We start from the raw sequence: 18,561 nt of genomic DNA, 5'->3' as shown, positions 1-18,561 counted from the left end.
CGAAGACATCCACATTCTGCAAGCCACGTACCAGGCATAGTGCTGCCTCTGCATAAGAGGGCGAGAAGGAGTGCCAGGCTGGGCGCCCTACAGCCTATCCGGTGGGAACTACTCCGGAGATCATTGGTGCATGAGTGTGTTCTAATAACAAGTTTGTTTTTTGTTCCCGCAGGACTCCTAATACCCTCAGAATTTCCTGAATGACTGAACTGTTGTTATTTGTAACAAGCTCCTTTGACCATATACAAAGTAATACTAATGAGGGACTCTGGTCACACTAGGTAAGCTTCGGGTGGTCACCAAGTTGTAGGAAGTCTAAAACATCTATCACCATTCATCAACTTTTGGGAAAGCTGGAAAGCCATAGATTAATCTCCATAAAGTAAACTCTCTTAAATAGATCTGATGAGATCAAGATTAGTGGGTCTTGAGGTGCTGGAGGGTGATACACCCAGGGAGGGAGTCAGGGAGGGGTTGCCAAACTCACTCTCCCCGGTCTTGTCTTATGTCACTCTTCCCTATGGCTATTCCTGGATGGGCTCTTCTGTAATAAACTTGCAATACTAGTTCACTAATGTCGATAAGCTGTCCTAGAAAAACCATCAACCTTGAGGGTTAGTGAGAGCCAGAAGGGCAGGTGTCTGTCAATTTGACACTTGAAATTGGCACCTGAAGTTGGGGAGCAGTCTTAACTTACAGTCTGCCAACTCTAGATAGTTCCAACACTGAATTAAGTTATATCGCTCCATGTGTGAGGAAGAACACACACACACGTTAACACAAAATCAGCGTTCAAAGCAATTGTTTTGTCCTGTGAGAGGATAGGAGAAAAGCAACAAAGATGTTTTCTCTAGAATTGGTGTTCCAAGTGACATACGCTAGAACGGTCTTGAGATTCATGGGCCTAGAGGTCTTCTGTATCAGGCACCAGCCCAATCAGAAAGATAGTCTCTTCCTGGGGTCTAGAAATCCACCCAGGCTGGCTACATGGCTCTGACCACAGTGGAGAATACAAACATCACCCTCAGTGATCCTCTGAAAAGTGGCTCAGGCCCAGGCATGACTTCTGCTCACCGATACGCTTCCCACACACCCTTCAGAGCATACCTAGCATCACCCACCGGAGGTCAATAACATCCGCACACCTTCTCAGAAAGCAGAAGGGACGTGCTCAGACCATGGTCGAGGCTGTCTCTTTTGACTCAGTGTGAATAATAGAGAGGTACCCCAGAGCCTGCTGCTCCAAGAGGGTGCGAGTCAGCCTCACCCTACTTCTCTGGAGGTGTTGAGGCAGATGCTTCTTCCAGAAGGACACTCTGTCCCTTCAGCCTTAGGCCTCTGGGGCCCCAGGGATGGATGTCACCTGGTGGAGTCCAAGCTCAGGAGCTTCAGGTGTGCATGTGTGGAGCTGCCTGCCTGTGCTCTCCATTCTGTCCTCTTCTACCTGCTTCTTGGATGCCAGTCGGGGTAACCACAGCTAGTGGAGAAGCTGAGAGCCCTCCCAGACCACCAGTGACCACATAGTGGGCCCCTCCCTCCCATTCCCCAGAGAGAAGGACAAGACCCCAGGTCTCTTTCGCCACCTGCTTCCTGGGGCCCGGCAAGGAAGGTATGCCCTCCCCGGACCTGTGCTCTTCTCTCAGCACTTCTCATATGCCATCCTAGGACACTGGCAAAGTCCAGATGTGTCTGTCCCATGGGCGAGAGCAGAGGCATGGGCAGGGACCTTTTTCAGGGGTAACAGTATCCATCAGAAAATGGTGGGCAGAGAAGCCCGCAAGCCCACCCAAGTAAGCCCTCTTTTAGGAGCCTTTCCATGTTCTCCCCCACATTTATACCCCATATAAGCCTTCAAAGTGCCCCTTGACTGGCTTCCCCAAACTCATCTAACCACCTCCCCTTCTTGCTGTCAGTATCAGTTCATTCTCTTCTCCAGCACCAGTTTCCAAGTGTGGCCATCATATCTGGACACCCGTTTACACATCCTTGCCCAGGACCCCCCAAGGCCACAGGGAGGTGTTGGTACATGAACCAACTCTCTCAGGCTGGGGACACCTAGCCTAGAACACCACTGAAGCACACCACACATCTCTGTTACATCCCCCAGTGAACAAAGGTTCTGTCTCTTCCCATTCATCCACTCCTAAACTCTCCCTTGTCATTAATCAACTTTTAAGGGCATTTGTATTTGGCAGCCTTTCCCACAGGCCACAGGAGTGACCATGTCTAGTTGAGAACAGAGATGAACATGGCCTATCTTGAGATCCCTCCAAGGGCTGGAAGATTTGATGGTGAATGACTGAATAGCAGATGGGTATTTGAATTAATGGACAAATGGACTGGTAAATAAGTGAGTGGGTAGGTGAATGGATGAATGGATACCTGATGCTGAATGGGTAAATGAACAGATCTAGACCATCTGATGGGTGGATGGATGGATGGATGGATGGATGGATGGATGGATGCAGAATAGTGGTATATGGACAGATAGATGGACTAAATAATGGATGGATAATGGGTTGGTAACGGATAGCAGAGGAATGGTGGTAGTGATTAAGTGGTAGATGAATAATGGGTGGATTGACAAGACCAGTATGAGAATGAAAAGGAAGATACAAGGGATGAGTAATCAAAACCAAATCCTCAGGACTGATTAGTTCTGGGGCAAGACACAATTCAAGATGAATTTTTCTAGAAACCCGCTTGTGTGCTGGGGCTATGTTTACTACACCCACATACATACAGTGTCACATATACACCGTTTCATCCACATCTTTGATTGTGCAAGTGTCTATTAATTTTAGCCTGAGATCCCACATTCTCATGGAAAAGTCTGCCAGCCCACCCCAGAGTCCTCTGTAGTCCATGACCTCAGTGAATGGAACTTAGAAAAGTCCAATTCCAAGGCAAAATCACTATTCCAAGTCTTGGGTTTTTGCCAGTGGGTAGGTGCGACGGTGTAGGGGAGCCTGCATCCACAGGCGTCCATAGGTAGAGGGTAGGGCGTGGGGAGGAGCTGCTTACCTGTGACCTTCAGCTGTGCTTCTGAGCTACATGAGCCCACTTGGAAAGTGATGGTCCCCGCATCCTCCAAGGTTACCTGAGGATACAGGTAGGAAGATGCTCAGTGCTGGCAGCCCCATCCTGACCAGGAAGGGTAGATTCATCTTACTACCCCCAGTGACAGGGGCTTATCACCTCCCCAACCTGATCCCTGGTAGAGGAATGGACTTGGAGCCTTCCAAGTCTAGGTGGAGAGCAGTCACGGATGCCCACCTTGTGCAGGGTGAGTAAGTGCAACGTGCCCTGCTCCACAGTGATGTCATTCATCTCATTGGCCTGTAAGGGTACTCCTCCTAAGGCCCAGCGGGCCTCCTGGCCCAGGGCCCTGGACAGCCGGCAGCAGAAGTGGGCATCCTGGCCTTCGCTGAGCTGCAGGTCCTGTAGGGGCTCCAGGATGGTCACTTCAGGAGCTGGGTATGGGAGAGGCATTGCATCAGCCTGGGTCTGACATACGTCCTCATTCAGTATGGCTTCTATGACTCAAGGGTCCTCTCCTGGCACACATATGTATATCCCCCAATTTCTGAAGACAAACATGTGGTGGCATGTTATCAGCTCCCTGATCCAACTCTAGGCAGAGAGAACGATCTGGGTTCTAACCCGTGGAGATGCTGGAGATAATCAAAGGCTGCAGTGTCACGGTCTGTACCACCTCCTGAAGGCCATGAGGCAGGGCCTTGAGCTTTAATACTGTGTGAGCCCCCAAACACCTCCCACCGGCCTGAGTCACCCACACAGCCAAGGAGCACCTAGAAACCACCAGCACCTAAGTTCTATCTCCCTGCCAGCATCCTAGCCCCCAAAGGAAGCTTGTTGTCCATCTGTGCAGTCTGACAGGCCCACCCAAGTCAGCTACCTCGGACAGTGAGCTGAGCAGAGGATGAATGGTTCCCCACATGGAAGGAGACAGTCCCGGCATCTTCGGGTGTCACGCCCTTCAGCTGGAGCGTGTGGATGCGACCATCCACAACAGCCACCTCAGTGACCTCATTGCTCTGCAGGGGCAGGCCCTGCAGGCGCCACTGCACATCCGGGGCTCCAGCCTGTGATACTTCACAGCTGAACTCCGCGTCTTCATCAGCCTGCACCTCAGCATCCACCAGGCCCCGCACAATGGTCACCTCGGGCTCTGAGGGCAGGGTGAAAGAAGCACCTTACCCAGCCTGGAGACGCTCCCCCCCACCTCCACCCCAGGAAGCCTCCCTGGCCACTCTTCGTGTGGCGAGGCACTGAGTAGGCTCACAAACACAGGGACTGGGCTTGGAGCACCTGCCTCCCCACAGACCATGCAGGGGCAGCTCTGTTTGCAGCCGGGCCTGTCCCGACTAGACCTAGAGGAACAGGGAAGCAAGAGTTTCTTTCTAGAGGATCTGAGGGACTCAGAGAAGGCTGCCCAGGTCGGACTGGGCTACCCCACCTGCCAGATGGGGGGCAGGAAGCAGGGTCCCTCTTCTCTTGGAAGACTGGCATAGGAGGCGGTGCAAGAATGGAGAGAGCTGTGACCCAAGAGAGGCTTGGGCAGCCCTTTGAACTGGTCTGCCCACGAATCCTTCCCAAGCAGCCTCAGGGGAGAGGGTGCAGCAGAGGGCTCAGCCTCCCTCCTGGGAGGTCGGTTGGCTTACCTTTGACTCTGAGAGAGGCCACAGTTTTCTGGCCACCCACCACACAGGCATACTCGCCAGTGTCTTTTGCTTCCAGCCCATGGATCAGCAGTTCACAAGTGGCCCCTCGGCACCTCATCTCATACTTGGGACCAACGCGAAGCTCCATGCCCTCCTTCAGCCATTGCACTGGTGCCCCAGAATCAACCTCATTCAGCTGGCAAGACAGCCGGGCCACACCACCTGCCTCCTGCTCTGCACTCTGCAAGCTAGTCTTGAACGTGGGCTTGGGGGCTGGCAGGCCAGAAAAGGACACTTAGAGCCACAGGCTCTGGGCCACCCTGCTTTCTGCAGAGCAAGGCCCCCCGACCCCCATGTGGTAGGAAGAGCTGGGGTACTTGGGACCACAGACCACTCACCTAGGACGGAGAGCCTGGCTGTACTCTGCGTATGGCCGGCGTCACAGGTGTAGTCCCCTGCATCCTCCTGTTCCACCTCAGACACCCGCAGCTCAACCACCCTGCCCTCCTGCACCATCTGGTACTTGGCGCAGGGGAAGAGCTGCAGGGACCCCTTGCGCCATTCCACACTCCCGCCTGCCATGCTCAGCTCGCAGCACAGGTGCGCCGTGGTCCCCTCGTCCACCTCCTGGGCCTGCAGCTCCTGGAGGAACCTCACGGGTGCAGCTGCAAGGTTGGAGAGACAGCATGAAAGTAGGCCCTGAGCCTTTACAACACAAAGGACCAAGAGATGCAGCCCAGAACCCACATCAGGCAGATCCATAGTGAGAGGCAGGCACAGTCCTGGGAAAGAACCAAAACGGAAGTGACAGCTGGAGAAGCTGCCTCACAGCTCGCCAGCTCAGCTACAAGAGGGTCTGAAGGCCCATGGAGAAGAGTGCACAGGAATGGCGGTGGGACACAGAGGGGGCCCTGGAGCTGCAGATACTGACACAGAAAGCACTGGGAGTGGGGAGGCTTGACCACGGGGAGAAATCGGAGAACCACACAGAGTCCAAGGGAACAGGGAGCACACAAAAATTAGGACCTTAAGCAAGTACAAAATGAGGGAACCCACGGAGATGCTCAGAGGAGGAACCTAGAAGACAAGGCTGAGCTGCAGGACTGCTTCGCTGAGCTCCATTTTCTCTACTGGAACCCCAGACATGGGGCTGTGGCCGCGAGGGTCAGCATGCAGACCGAACTCACCCTACCCCAGCCACACGGAGAGGTGGATACCCACCTGTGACTACGAGCGTGGCACTCGTGGTCTGGGAGCCACAGGTGCAGCTGTACTCGCCCGCATCCTCACGGCGCACATCCCAAAGCACCAACTCCACAACGCAGCCCTGCTGCCGGGGCTCCCGGCGCTCGTCCGCCTGCAGCTCCAGTCCACCCTTGCTCCAGACCACACCAGTGTCAGGTGTCGACAGCTTGCACCGCAGGCTGGTTTTAGAACCCTCTTCCACCTGCAGGTTTTGCAGTGGCTCCTGGAACACCACCTGTGGGACTGCGGGAACGCAGGGTGTATCACATGAGGCAGAGTCAGCTCAGGACGTACACCTGAGAGCCTCAACACACAGGTGACCAGGACGAGGGCCAGGCACCCCTGCAGTCCCATGGCCTACCTCTATAGGATCGAATGTATCAGGACTGGCTGGGGAAGGGTGGAGGATAAGGACCTGGGTGGTTTCAAGAATAAGGAAGAGAGTAGGGATGCTAGCAGGGGGCATAAGATCTGACTCTGGCTTCCTGATGTTTGCCTCACACGGCAGCCCTGCCACAGAGCTATGTCCTCAGGATCTTGGCAGTAAAGGGGAAGGGAGTGGTGTTCTCTATAGTCTACCCAGAAGACATGCAAGTTCGATATGTAGTTATTGTCGGACCCTTGGTCTGTGGCACTGTTCTTCCTAGGCCCGAGGCCAAGAACTTCTCCTTTTGATCCTATGACAGGGCTGCATCTCCCTCAGACTTGAAGAGAGAGCTGTGTCCCACAGACTCAGGGAGATCTCTGTTCCCCATGCACCTAAGACTCTGAGGTATGGCAAGCATGCTCCGTGGACACACTGGGAATGAGAGACAGAAAAAAGACTCACAAAGGAAAATCACTTCCCCCATGTGAGCATCAGAGAGAGAAGGGGGGAGATGAGAGGAAGGAAAAGGAGAGGAGGGAAGGGAAGAGGAAGGATGAGAGAGGAGAAAATAAGAGAGGAGACGAGAGGAGAGGAGAGGAGAATGTGCCAAGACTCAGATGAAGGTTGACACGGGCCAGCGCTGTGAAAATAGTCAGACAGAATAGGGAAATGGAGAGAAGGCTTAGACAGCCCTGAGGAACAGGTCTAACACTGACTGGGACCAGACAGAATAGAGAAATGGGCAGAAGGCTGAGAGGCAACTCTGGGGAACAGGTTCAGCATTGGCTGGGAGCAGACAATAAGAACAAAAACCCAAACAAGTCACGTGTTCACAGATCTTTACCCTCTACCATGTGATTTTTTTTTTTTTTTGGTCAGGTGTGGGGCTTGAACTCTGGGCTTGAGCACTATCACTCAGCTCTTCAGCTCAAAGCGAGAGCTCTACCACTGGAGCTAGAGTCACTTCTGGTTTTCTAGTGCTTTATTGGAGATAAGAGTCTCATGGACTTTCCTGCTCAGGCTGGCTTTGAACCACCATCCTCAGATCTTAGCCTCCTGAGTAGCTAGTATTACAGTCCTGAGCCCCAGGTGCCAACTCATATGATTTTTTTTGTTGCTTTGTATGTTCCTCCCACACTGTATAACCTGTTTTCACTGGAGTTGATGTTAGTATAGTTTGGGGAGGGAAAGGGAAAAAACAAAATGTTTAAATAGGGATACAGGTTGACACATTGTAACAATGAGATGTACAAAACACTGTTGAACAACAAACTTTACAATTTAGGCATGGGGGAGGGAGAGTGTAGTTGTGGAAGTGGGAGGGAAGGGATGGTAGGGGAAAAACAAAGGAGGAGGCAACAATGCTTCCTAAGAAATGTACTCATTACCTTACTCATGAACTGTAACACCTCTGTACAGTATTTTCACAATAAAAAACTAACAAAAAAAACTTTACCCTGGACAGTCAGCATGGCTGAAGTCCTCTCCTTCCCACACACACACGAGTACTCCCCGGCATCTGCCACAGCCAAGTCACGGATCTGCAGCTCACACACAGCTCCGTTCTGCCTCAGGCTGTATCTTCCTCCATCTTCTAGGATCTCTTTTCCCTTCCTCCACTGCACAGCAGACACCTTGCTCAGCTCACAGCTCAGCGTGGCAGTGGACCCTTCCACGGCCTCCTGGCTTCTCATGTCTTCTGTGAATCTGGCAGGCAGGGCTAGGAAGGGCAAACAGAAACCATGGGGCTGTCTGGAAGGTTCTGTGCCACCCATGCTTGGGATCCACTGAGTCACACAAACTGACAAAGAACCTTGTCATGAACTGAAAATGAAGGACAGAGGGCCAAGGAGGCAATGTTCCTGGAGGAACAGGGAAAGCTCAGGTAACAGACATTAACACGAGAACATCTCCTGGGCAAGGGAAAGGGAGGTAAGAGACACTGAGAGGACTCTGGTGACAAGACAGATGGTCACAGGGTCACCACAGCTGTGACACAAGTACAGGCAAACAGTAGTGCTGAGACACAACACATGGACAACAAGCCACAGGCTCATGTGGTCACACATGGACGGTCTTTACCCCTGATGGTCAGCGTGGCTGAAGTCTTCTCCTGCCCACACACACAGGAGTACTCCCCGGCATCTGCCACAGCCAGGCCACAGATCTGCAGCTCACACACAGCTCCTTCCCGCCTCAGCCTGTGCCTGTCCCCATCTCTCAGGGTCTCAGACCCCTTCCTCCACTCCACAGGCGCCGCCTTGGTCAAGACACAGCGCAGTGTGGCCGTGGCCCCTTCTGTGGCCTCTTGACTTCTCAAGTCTTCTATGAATTTGGCAGGCAGGGCTGGAAAGGCCAAACAGCCACTGAGGACATGGAACTCCCAGAAGGACTTCCACAGAACACGGACTACACAAGGAGCCACACACATCACGGCAGAAGGACCACCATGGGAACATAGGACTGAAAGTGCAGATGGTCAGGAGACACACATCCAAGGAGGCGTCATAGAGAGAGGGTGTTAGGAGGACAGGAGCATGAGAACATGTTCTGAGTAAGAAGAAAAGGAGTTGAGACAATCCTGGTTACAGGACAGATGGTCACAGGGTCACCACAGCTGTGACACGTACAGGCAGAAAGGAGTGCTGAGACACAACGTGTAGATGACAATCACAGGCTCATGTGGCCACACGTGGACGGTCTTTACCCCTGATGGTCAGTGTGGCTGTGGTCCTCTCCTGCCCACACACACAGGAATACTCCCCGGCATCTGTTTCAGCCAGGCTACGGATCTGCAGCTCACACACAGCCCCAGCCTGCCTCAGGCTGTATCTCTCCCCATCTCTGAGGGTCTTTGTTCCCTTCTTCCACTCCACTGGGGCTTCTTTGTTCAGCACACATTGGAGTGTGGCCGTGGCCCCTTCTGTGGCCTCTTCATTCTTCAGACCCTCTGTGAACTTGGTGGGCAGAGCTGGGGGAGTCAGAAAGACATAGCCACCGTCATGCTCACAAGCAGGAAGAAGAGAGGATGTGGGTGGCACAGGGAAGACAGAAAACCTGACAGGACCAAGGTCAGGTGTTGGGCATGCTGAACACACTGTAGAACGGGATCTCCTCATGCCAGACTGCACATGGAAGTCACAGCTCTTTCGATCGCTTCCTCAGGCCTTATACTTTATATGAATTTTTCAGGGAAGTGCAGAGAAAGAGTCAGAAACAAATATACAATGTCAAACTTCCTTGAGAACCCTGAGAATAGGGCATGACAATACAAAGACAAAACCCAATGATAGAATCCACAGTGCTACAAAGGGCAGAAAACTGGCTGCAGGCCTTGCGATCTCCTGATTCTCAGAACAAATAAAGCAGTGAGCGAGGGCTGCAGCACAGGGGAGAGGGTACAGCAGGGAGGGCCATGGGGTGAGTGTGGACGGATGGCATGAGGCCAGTACTTGGCACCCTTTGGATCTACTTCGTCACTTGTGGTCTTCACCCCCGACAGTCAGAGTGGCCATTCCCTGTCTTCCCACAAATACATCAATACTTGCCAGAATCTTCCAGGGCAAGGCTATGTATCTGTAGCTCACATACGGCCCTGTCCTCCATAGCCCGTATCTGTCCCATCTCTAAGGTCTCTGTGCCCTCCCTCTACCCCACAGGGGCTTCTGCTGATCCTGTGCAGTAGTCAGGGCCCTTTCCATGCACTCCTGGAACTTCAGATCTTTGATGAACTGTGTGGACTAGCAAGGATCACACAGATAGAAGCCTTCAAACTTCTGGAGGTCATGATCTGAATGAAAAAGGAAAACTGGAGGGTCATGGGAAAGGGCAGGTCAATAACTATTTTCCAGGATCCTGTGTTGTATCTGCTGAAGTACAGTTTGGATGAGAGATGAGCTCCATTCCAGATCTTCTCAGCAGACATCTTGTCCTCTTTGTGATCTCCTATGTCTGGGAAGCATACCAGGCCTGGCCAGCTTGCTGCCTAGACATGCAGTGATGTGATGATGAATGTCTCTCATGTAACTTCCACGGCAGACACTGTTTTGTCTCATGGACAGCCTATCTATCGCAGGCAGGGGATCCATCCAGTTCTGTCCAACCTGAACACACTTGGGCTCCAGTACACCCTCCAGATCATGAGCCCCCTCTCCTCTGTTACACGTTCTTGTCCTGACACTACTGCAACCACACCCTACCCACTAGTGCCACGTGCTGACTCATGCCTACTGCACTCCCATTGACTGTAGCTGTGGTTATCCCGTTGTACCCTTGGCCTCTGACCTGTCCTGCAGCCCTCCCTCCTGATTCCAGAGTGTGCACTGTACAAGTTACCAGTGACCAGGGATCCCTCACCCTGGCTGCATCTGGACTAATTATTTGCAGTTGGGGTCTTTGCACAGGTGGTTAAGGTAAAAAAAAAAAAAAGGCAATGACAGGACTAGTATCTTTATAAGCAGTTCAAACATAAACACAGGAGGAGGACCGTAGGAAGTCATGTAGAAGACAGCTGTCTGGAAGCCAAGCAATGGATTCAGACTGAACAAACCTTATTCCAGTCTGACCCCAGAACTACAAGGAAATGAATTTCTCACTCAGCACCCTGGTCTATGATGCTTTGTATGACAGCCTAAAGAATATAGACTGGGCACTTCTGTAACAAATAGAGGTGGCTTCCGAACTGTATAAAGGCTAGAGGTTAGGAGATTTTAGAGGTACACATTAGGAAGATAGGTCTCAGGTGGGACCTACAATGCATTTTGCACTCTATATGCATTGTAGTACTCTACAATGTGCTGTAGTACTCTATAGAAGGTAGACTTTAGAAACAATAAAATTGGATGTTGAGCTGAGGAGATTCTTAGGTAAATGGTGAAGATGTAGCCTGGTTTCTTGTCACCCACAATAAAATGTGAGGAGAGATAGATAAGCTAAAGAAAGAAGAAACCTGAACCTCACGATTTAGAACACTTACAACCTGGCCATAAAGCAAAACCCAGAAAGTATTATCTGGAGAGAACATTAGGAAGGGGCTAGTCACCTCAGCTCAGCTGAAGCCAAAAAGTAGAGATGAGATTATCCAGGAAGGACCTGAGAAGGATCATAGGCAATGGCTTGGAACCTGAAAAGCTGCACAGAAGGATGTGGTTTATGAGAACTTTATAGCAGTAGAGAAGCTGCCAGCCTAGAATAAAAAGGACAGAGACAGGGTGAGTAACTGCGGGTTTCTCCAGTCTTCTATGAACTTGGCAGGCAGGGCTGGAAAGGGCCCAATAGCAAAGGAGAACATGGGACTCCCCGAAGGACTGTGCATAGAACATGGAACACGAAGAGCCGCACGCTCCGTTGTAAAGGACCATGTTGTAAACATATGACCGAAAGCCTAGGTTGGGGAGGCACACATCTGCCTAGACCTCCTAATAATGATAGAATGAAGGAATGCTGTCAGACTTCTGGGGGTGAGCCAACAGAGCCCCTAAGCTACACATCTGTTACCCTCCAAGTCTGACTGTGTTACCCAGGCACTGGTGGCTCATGCCTGTAATCCTAGCTACTTAGGAGGCTGAGATCTGAGGATTGTGATTCAAAGCCAGCCCAAGCAGTAATGTCTGCAAGACTCTGATATCCAAACCCACCACCAAGAACCTGGAAGTAAAAGTGTTGCTTAAGTAGTGCATAGCCTTGAGCAATAATGCCCAGGTCCAGAAGTAAGAAGGAAGGAGGAGGAGGGGGGTAGCAGGAAGAGGAGGAAGAGGAGGAGAAGGAGGAGGAGGAGGAGGAGGAGGAGGAGGAGGAGGAGGAGGAGGAGGAGGAGGAGGAGGAGGAGGAGGAGGAGGAGGGAGAGGAAAGAAGAAAGAACAACAACTACTACTATACTGTGAAGGTAGGTCAGGGCCTGAGGCACAGAGGATGACATGGGATCCCAAGACCACAGGCTATCTCCTCCTCAGTTCTCCAGGGCTAGGGTACCTCCATTCATGGCCACATGGGTGGGGCCAGAAGACAGGGCACTGAGACAAAGAGGACTCTTGTCTAGACATAAACCTAGTGGTTACGTTTCAGACTGGCTTGGGGCCTTTTTCATTCTAACTGACCACTTTTTCAGTAAGAATCCTTATCCTACACCTGTCCTCCTGTGATCTGGAAGTGAATACTCTGCCAGGTTTCATGGGTTCACAGCTAGGAAGGTACTTGACCTCAGAGGGAATCATACCTTCAGGCTCACACTTAGATGACATTTAGAGATGATTTTGGAATTAGATTTGATGCTCAAATGAGTTAAGGCTTTGGAATATTGGGATAGTCTTAATGTATCTTGCATGTGAAAAGAACATGAGTTTTATAAGAGTAGAGTGTTACCAGCTGAATGGCTATGTGTTCTTTGCTCCTACTTCATACACTGACACCCACAACTAGTACCTCAGAATATAACTCTATTTCTGGTAGGGCACTGAAAGAAGGAATTAAGTTAAAATGAAGTCATTAGGTTGGGCTCCAATCTAAAATATGACTAGTTACTATAAGTTTGGGACAAAAAGACATATAGAAGGGTGACCACGTGAGAACACATGGAAAAGAGGAACACTCACCAGCCAGAGTGAGAGGCCTCGGGAAAACCCGTCCACACTTGCTGTTGGAATTCTACTATCTAGAATTTATAGGAAAATAAATTTCTGGGTTTTTTTTCATTTAAATTTCTGGTTTTTTAGTTTCCCGGTCTGTAGCGCTTAGTGCTTGAACAGCCTACGGCAGCAAACTTCAGAGGCCTGATGTTCCTTGCAAGACTCGGTTAAGTGATCTAGCCAAATTCAAGAATTCCTGATTCTATTTTTCCCAGCACCCCACCTTCAACACAGTGATGACACACATGCCCTCAGCGCCATGCCCAAGCCCAAAACGCCGGGGTTCCTCGAGAGCCCTGGCAAGATGCCGATGGCCCTCGCAGGTCTCCGGGTCACCGATGCTCCTCTACTCATGCTCCTCTAGGCTCTCTCCTGTCCCTAGACCTGGCTAACAGAACGTGTCCTCAGGAGCACATGTGGATGGATCACAGAGACCAGTGACTTGGAATGAGATCATGGCATCTAGACATAAGGAGGGTACAAACCACACATGGTCAGGAGGGAGAAGAATGACCACACATGGTAACTGCCATCCATGGTCAGGATGGCATAAGTCCCCTCTTGCCCACACACGCAGGAGGACACCGCCGCATCCTGCACTGAGAGCCTATGATCCACAGCTCACACAAAGCCCCATGATGTCTCAGGCTGCATCTGCCTCCATCTCTCCAGACTTCTTTCCCCTTGCACCACTCCGCCACTCCAAGGATCTGCCTTGCACAGTTCACACTGCTGCATGAACGCAGCCCCTTCAGATCTCATGGCTTTTCAGGTCTTCCATGAATCTGGCAGGCAGGGTAAGGAAAGGCCAAGGAGGCACTCAGAACATGGGGAAGAACACAGTGCATAGGACACAAGGACACACACACAAACAGCCCAAAAACAACGGCAGAAGAGATGGTGAGGCAGGCAAATGTCCCGAGAGGCCCAAGGTAATGAACATCTGGAAGAGGAGAGAAAGGGAAGCACAATACCAAGAGGACCATGATTTAAGACAGAGAGGCACAGGTGACGACCGCAGAGCCAAATGTTCAGGCAGGGAGGAACGTTGAAACACCACATACAGACAACAGCCACAGGCTCATGTGGCCACACATGGCATTTACCCTGGACAGTCAGCATGGCTGAGGTCTTCTCCTTCCCACACACACACGAGTACTCCCCGGCATCTGCCACAGCCAAGTCACGGATCTGCAGCTCACACACAGCTCCGTTCTGCCTCAGGCTGTATCTTCCTCCATCTTCTAGGATCTCTTTTCCCTTCCTCCACTGCACAGCAGACACCTTGCTCAGCTCACAGCTCAGCGTGGCAGTGGACCCTTCCACGGCCTCCTGGCTTCTCATGTCTTCTGTGAATCTGGCAGGCAGGGCTAGGAAGGGCAAACAGAAACCATGGGGCAATCTGGAAGGCTCTGTGCCACCCATGCCTGGGATCCACTGAGTCACACAAACTGACAAAGAACCTTGTCATGAACTGAAAATGAAGGACAGAGGGCCAAGGAGGCAATGTTTCTGGAGGAACAGGGAAAGCTCAGGTAACAGACATTAACACGAGAACATCTCCTGGGCAAGGGAAAGGGAGGTAAGAGACACTGAGAGGACTCTGGTGACAAGACAGATGGTCACAGGGTCACCACAGCTGTGACACAAGTACAGGCAAACAGTAGTGCTGAGACACAACACATGGACAAGCCACAGGCTCATGTGGTCACACATGGACGGTCTTTACCCCTGATGGTCAGCGTGGCTGAAGTCTTCTCCTGCCCACACACACAGGAGTACTCCCCGGCATCTGCCACAGCCAGGCCACAGATCTGCAGCTCACACACAGCTCCTTCCCGCCTCAGCCTGTGCCTGTCCCCATCTCTCAGGGTCTCAGACCCCTTCCTCCACTCCACAGGCGCCGCCTTGGTCAAGACACAGCGCAGTGTGGCCGTGGCCCCTTCTGTGGCCTCTTGACTTCTCAAGTCTTCTATGAATTTGGCAGGCAGGGCTGGAAAGGCCAAACAGCCACTGAGGACATGGAACTCCCAGAAGGACTTCCACAGAACACGGACTACACAAGGAGCCACACACATCACGGTAGAAGGACCACCATGGGAACATAGGACTGAAAGTGCAGATGGTCAGGAGACACACATCCAAGGAGGCGTCATAGAGAGAGGGTGTTAGGAGGACAGGAGCATGAGAACATGTTCTGAGTAAGAAGAAAAGGAGGTGAGACAATCCTGGTTACAGGACAGATGGTCACAGGGTCACCACAGCTGTGACACGTACAGGCAGAAAGGAGTGCTGAGACACAACGTGTAGATGACAATCACAGGCTCATGTGGCCACACGTGGACGGTCTTTACCCCTGATGGTCAGTGTGGCTGTGGTCCTCTCCTGCCCACACACACAGGAATACTCCCCGGCATCTGTTTCAGCCAGGCTACGGATCTGCAGCTCACACACAGCCCCAGCCTGCCTCAGGCTGTATCTCTCCCCATCTCTGAGGGTCTTTGTTCCCTTCTTCCACTCCACTGGGGCTTCTTTGTTCAGCACACACAGGAGTGTGGCTGTAGCCCCTTCTGTGGCCTCTTCATTCTTCAGATCCTCTGTGAACTTGGTGGGCAGAGCTGGGGGAGTCAGAAAGACATAGCTGTAAACATACTCTGAGCAAATGAATATATCAACAGTACAGAGCAGACACAAAATCCAGTAGGTGTCAGTCAGGTGCTAGGTATGCTGAGAACTTGATACAGATTTTGTCTTCTCTTAATATTATGTCCAGGTACCTGTGTCCTTTTCAGTCCTCGTAAAGGATATGAGTCTGATATGTAGGACAGATTCTCTGTTGATCTCTGGCAGGCAGGACATGGTAAGTATGAGAGCAAGACATAGACTCTACCAAGACAATAGCAGAAAACCATGGTGCACAGGGGTAGAAAGCTCGCTACGGATGTGATTTCTCCTGGTTCATACAACGGCCCAGGAAATCGGGACTCACAGTTTTGGAAAGACGTTGACACAGACAATGGAAGAAAACATGGACTGAGCAGCATGTAAATCCTTCAACATAAAGGCCACAGCATGGATCTACTTGGCCACATGTCTTTACCCTGGACAGTCAGCATGGCCGAGGTCCGCTCCTGCCCACACACACAGGAGTACTCCCCGGCATCTGTCATGTCCAGGCCACGGATCTGCAGCTCACACACGGCCCCATCCTGCCTCAGGCTGTATCTGCCCCCATCTTGGAGGGTTTCAGACCCCTTCTTCCACTTCACAGGAGCCCCCTTGGACAGTTCACACCGCAGCATGGCTGTGGCACCTTCAATGATGGCTTGGCTTTTCAAGTCTTCTAGGAATCTGGCAGGCAATGCTGGGAAAGGCAAACAGTCACTGAAAACATGAAGCTATTGGAGGTCTCTGCATAGAAACGAATTCACAAAGAGCCACACATACTGCTAAACATCACAACATAACCCAATGAACTACCATACAGACAGTGAAGAAAGCAAGTAGCTGGAAGAAAGATGCAGCGGTGGAACAACATGAGAATGAGGACATTAGGATGAGGAATACAAGAGGTGAGAGATGCCCAGAAAACACTAGAAGTGAGGAGAGATAGTCGATCACAGATCTCCACAGGAGCTGTACTACATGTGAAGGTGGGAGACAGTGATGGGGTCAATGTGAAGACATCAAGCCACAGGTTCATGAACACATAGATAATCTTTACCCCTGATGGTGAGCGTGGCTGAGGTCCTCTCCTGACCACACACACAGGAATACTCTCCAGCATCTGCCACAGCCAGGCCACGGATCTGTAGCTCACACATGGCCCCTTCCTGTCTGGGGCTGTATCTGTCCCCAGCTATAAGAGACTTCGTTCCCTTTTTCCACTCCACGGGGGCCTCTTTGCTCAGCTTACATTGCAGAGTAGCTGTGGCCCCTTCTGTGGCCTCTTCATTCTTCAGACCTTCTGTAAACCTGGCAGGCAGGCCTGGGGATGTCAGAAAGCATGGACATAATCATGCTTTCTAAGCACATGGAAAAGAGAATAAGACCCGAACAGACTGGGAAAACACAAAACCCAACTACACATAGGCCTGTGCTGGGCCACTGCTTACGAGCATGTGCCTCCCTACGGTCTAGCCTGTGTTCCACCTGCCTAGGGCACATTCTATGGCTGCAAGACTAGCAGGGCTGAGAATAACCACCACAAAGAATATCAGGATCTTAGGAGAACGCTGGGGTCATGAAAAACATGCTGGAAGTAACAAGAAAGGAGCACATGGCACACAGCAAGGAAAGAGCACAGTGAGGGCATAGAACAGACTGGCCAAGCCTACCCAGGTAGAGGCCAAGGAGAGACAGAAGAGGGCGTCAGAACAAGCACAAATCACAGAAGAGCCACAGGACCCGTAGAGGATAACAGAACCACCAGCCATTAGGGACAACCCCTGCCCCAGCCATCTTTGTAACGGTCTTGCCTTGCATTGTAACTCCAATCTGAAAGGCCCAGTCTGGCCAGGATGCACCGATTATATCACACCAGAGTCAGAGGCCCATTCTGTATTTCCTTTTTTCACAGTTGTTCATTATCTTGGTGAATGGACAGAGGAAGGAGACCCCATAGAGGCTACTTGAAACTGTCATAGAAAGCTACGCCTGACGCCATTTCCCAGGAAACACAAGAAAGGAGGAGCACCCTGACTGGGCTAGAAGCAGTCTCCACGTTGGTCCTGGAGCAGGCAGTCGCAAAGCTGCACCCCCTTGTCATTAGGGGGCAAGCACACTCCTCGGTGCACTGAACTCCTGTATAGACGGATGCCGAGACCACCCTGGAGCATCATCCAGACAGCCACAGGGAAGCAGAAGACAGAGCTGTGGGCAGAGCTCCTGGCCATCTGCTTGAGATTGGGGACTCTTTGCCTGGAGGTCTTTAAGCACACAGTGGCTTGGGGCATCATCTGGATTTAGTCCAGTGGTAACCTCTGAAAATGCAGCACTTTCTAGGAGGATCCTGGCAGGCTGCCCACCATGCCCAGCCCTTCTTGGGACATGCTCAACTCTGGAAGCAGCTCCCTTAGGTGGACAGTAGCTGGCCCACTGGGACTCTATTAGAGATTGACAGCATGTCTTGATGAAGCAGGCTACCTCATGAGCTCTCTGCAGCTTTGGAGGCGACAACCCTATTGTCTCCTGGTGGGTCTGAGGACTCGTTGACACCAGTCCTCCATGCTCTGACTCTGTGATGTGTAGTGACAGTCTGACCTTTCTGCAACTGTCTCCAACACTTGTGCAAGAGCTGCCAAGCAAAGGCCTGGACAACAGGTGGCCATGCAGCGTCACACACCCACTCTGAGAAGTCCATCCTGGAGGTGAGACAGAGCTCTCCAGACAAAGGAGTCTCACTCCATCCACGCTAAGATACCCAGGCCTCCCCGAACATCCGTGATACCCAAGCTCTTCATAAATGTCATCCATCTTCATCAATCTTCCCTGCACTCCTGGATTTCTGATGGGGAGCTGACCCATCATGGGAACACCAGCCACACCAGGACAAAGGTTCCAGCTCTCTGGACACAGGGATACCACGGGATCAGAAGTCGAGTGTAGTAGGCTGGCTCTGTCTAAGGTCTGATTTGCTTCC

The 18,561-nt window shown here is 51.6% G+C and overlaps 1 protein-coding gene across 1 annotated transcript in view; it reads right to left on the bottom strand.

Moving 5' to 3' along the window:
• LOC138810737 (obscurin-like) overlaps positions 1–18,561 on the bottom strand; it is a 115,337-nt gene that overhangs the window by 36,012 nt on the left and 60,764 nt on the right. Inside the window, exons 42-55 of the mRNA XM_069997934.1 lie at positions 16,645–16,908; positions 16,021–16,284; positions 15,275–15,538; positions 14,650–14,913; positions 14,027–14,290; positions 9,005–9,268; positions 8,380–8,643; positions 7,754–8,017; positions 5,907–6,173; positions 5,084–5,350; positions 4,686–4,958; positions 3,920–4,192; positions 3,277–3,473; positions 3,025–3,100 (exon numbers count right to left, since the gene is read on the bottom strand). Of these exons, the coding sequence (XP_069854035.1) occupies positions 3,025–3,100; positions 3,277–3,473; positions 3,920–4,192; positions 4,686–4,958; positions 5,084–5,350; positions 5,907–6,173; positions 7,754–8,017; positions 8,380–8,643; positions 9,005–9,268; positions 14,027–14,290; positions 14,650–14,913; positions 15,275–15,538; positions 16,021–16,284; positions 16,645–16,908 (3,465 nt within the window). The remainder of the gene's footprint in view (positions 1–3,024; positions 3,101–3,276; positions 3,474–3,919; positions 4,193–4,685; positions 4,959–5,083; positions 5,351–5,906; positions 6,174–7,753; positions 8,018–8,379; positions 8,644–9,004; positions 9,269–14,026; positions 14,291–14,649; positions 14,914–15,274; positions 15,539–16,020; positions 16,285–16,644; positions 16,909–18,561) is intronic.

Source organism: Dipodomys merriami, unplaced genomic scaffold (genome assembly GCF_024711535.1).
Source record: "Dipodomys merriami isolate MVZ:Mamm:240054 unplaced genomic scaffold, mDipMer1.0.p SCAF_508, whole genome shotgun sequence".
Taxonomy (NCBI): domain Eukaryota; kingdom Metazoa; phylum Chordata; class Mammalia; order Rodentia; family Heteromyidae; genus Dipodomys; species Dipodomys merriami.
Note: the sequence above shows the minus strand (reverse complement) of the source record. Positions and strands in the feature narration are given on the sequence as shown.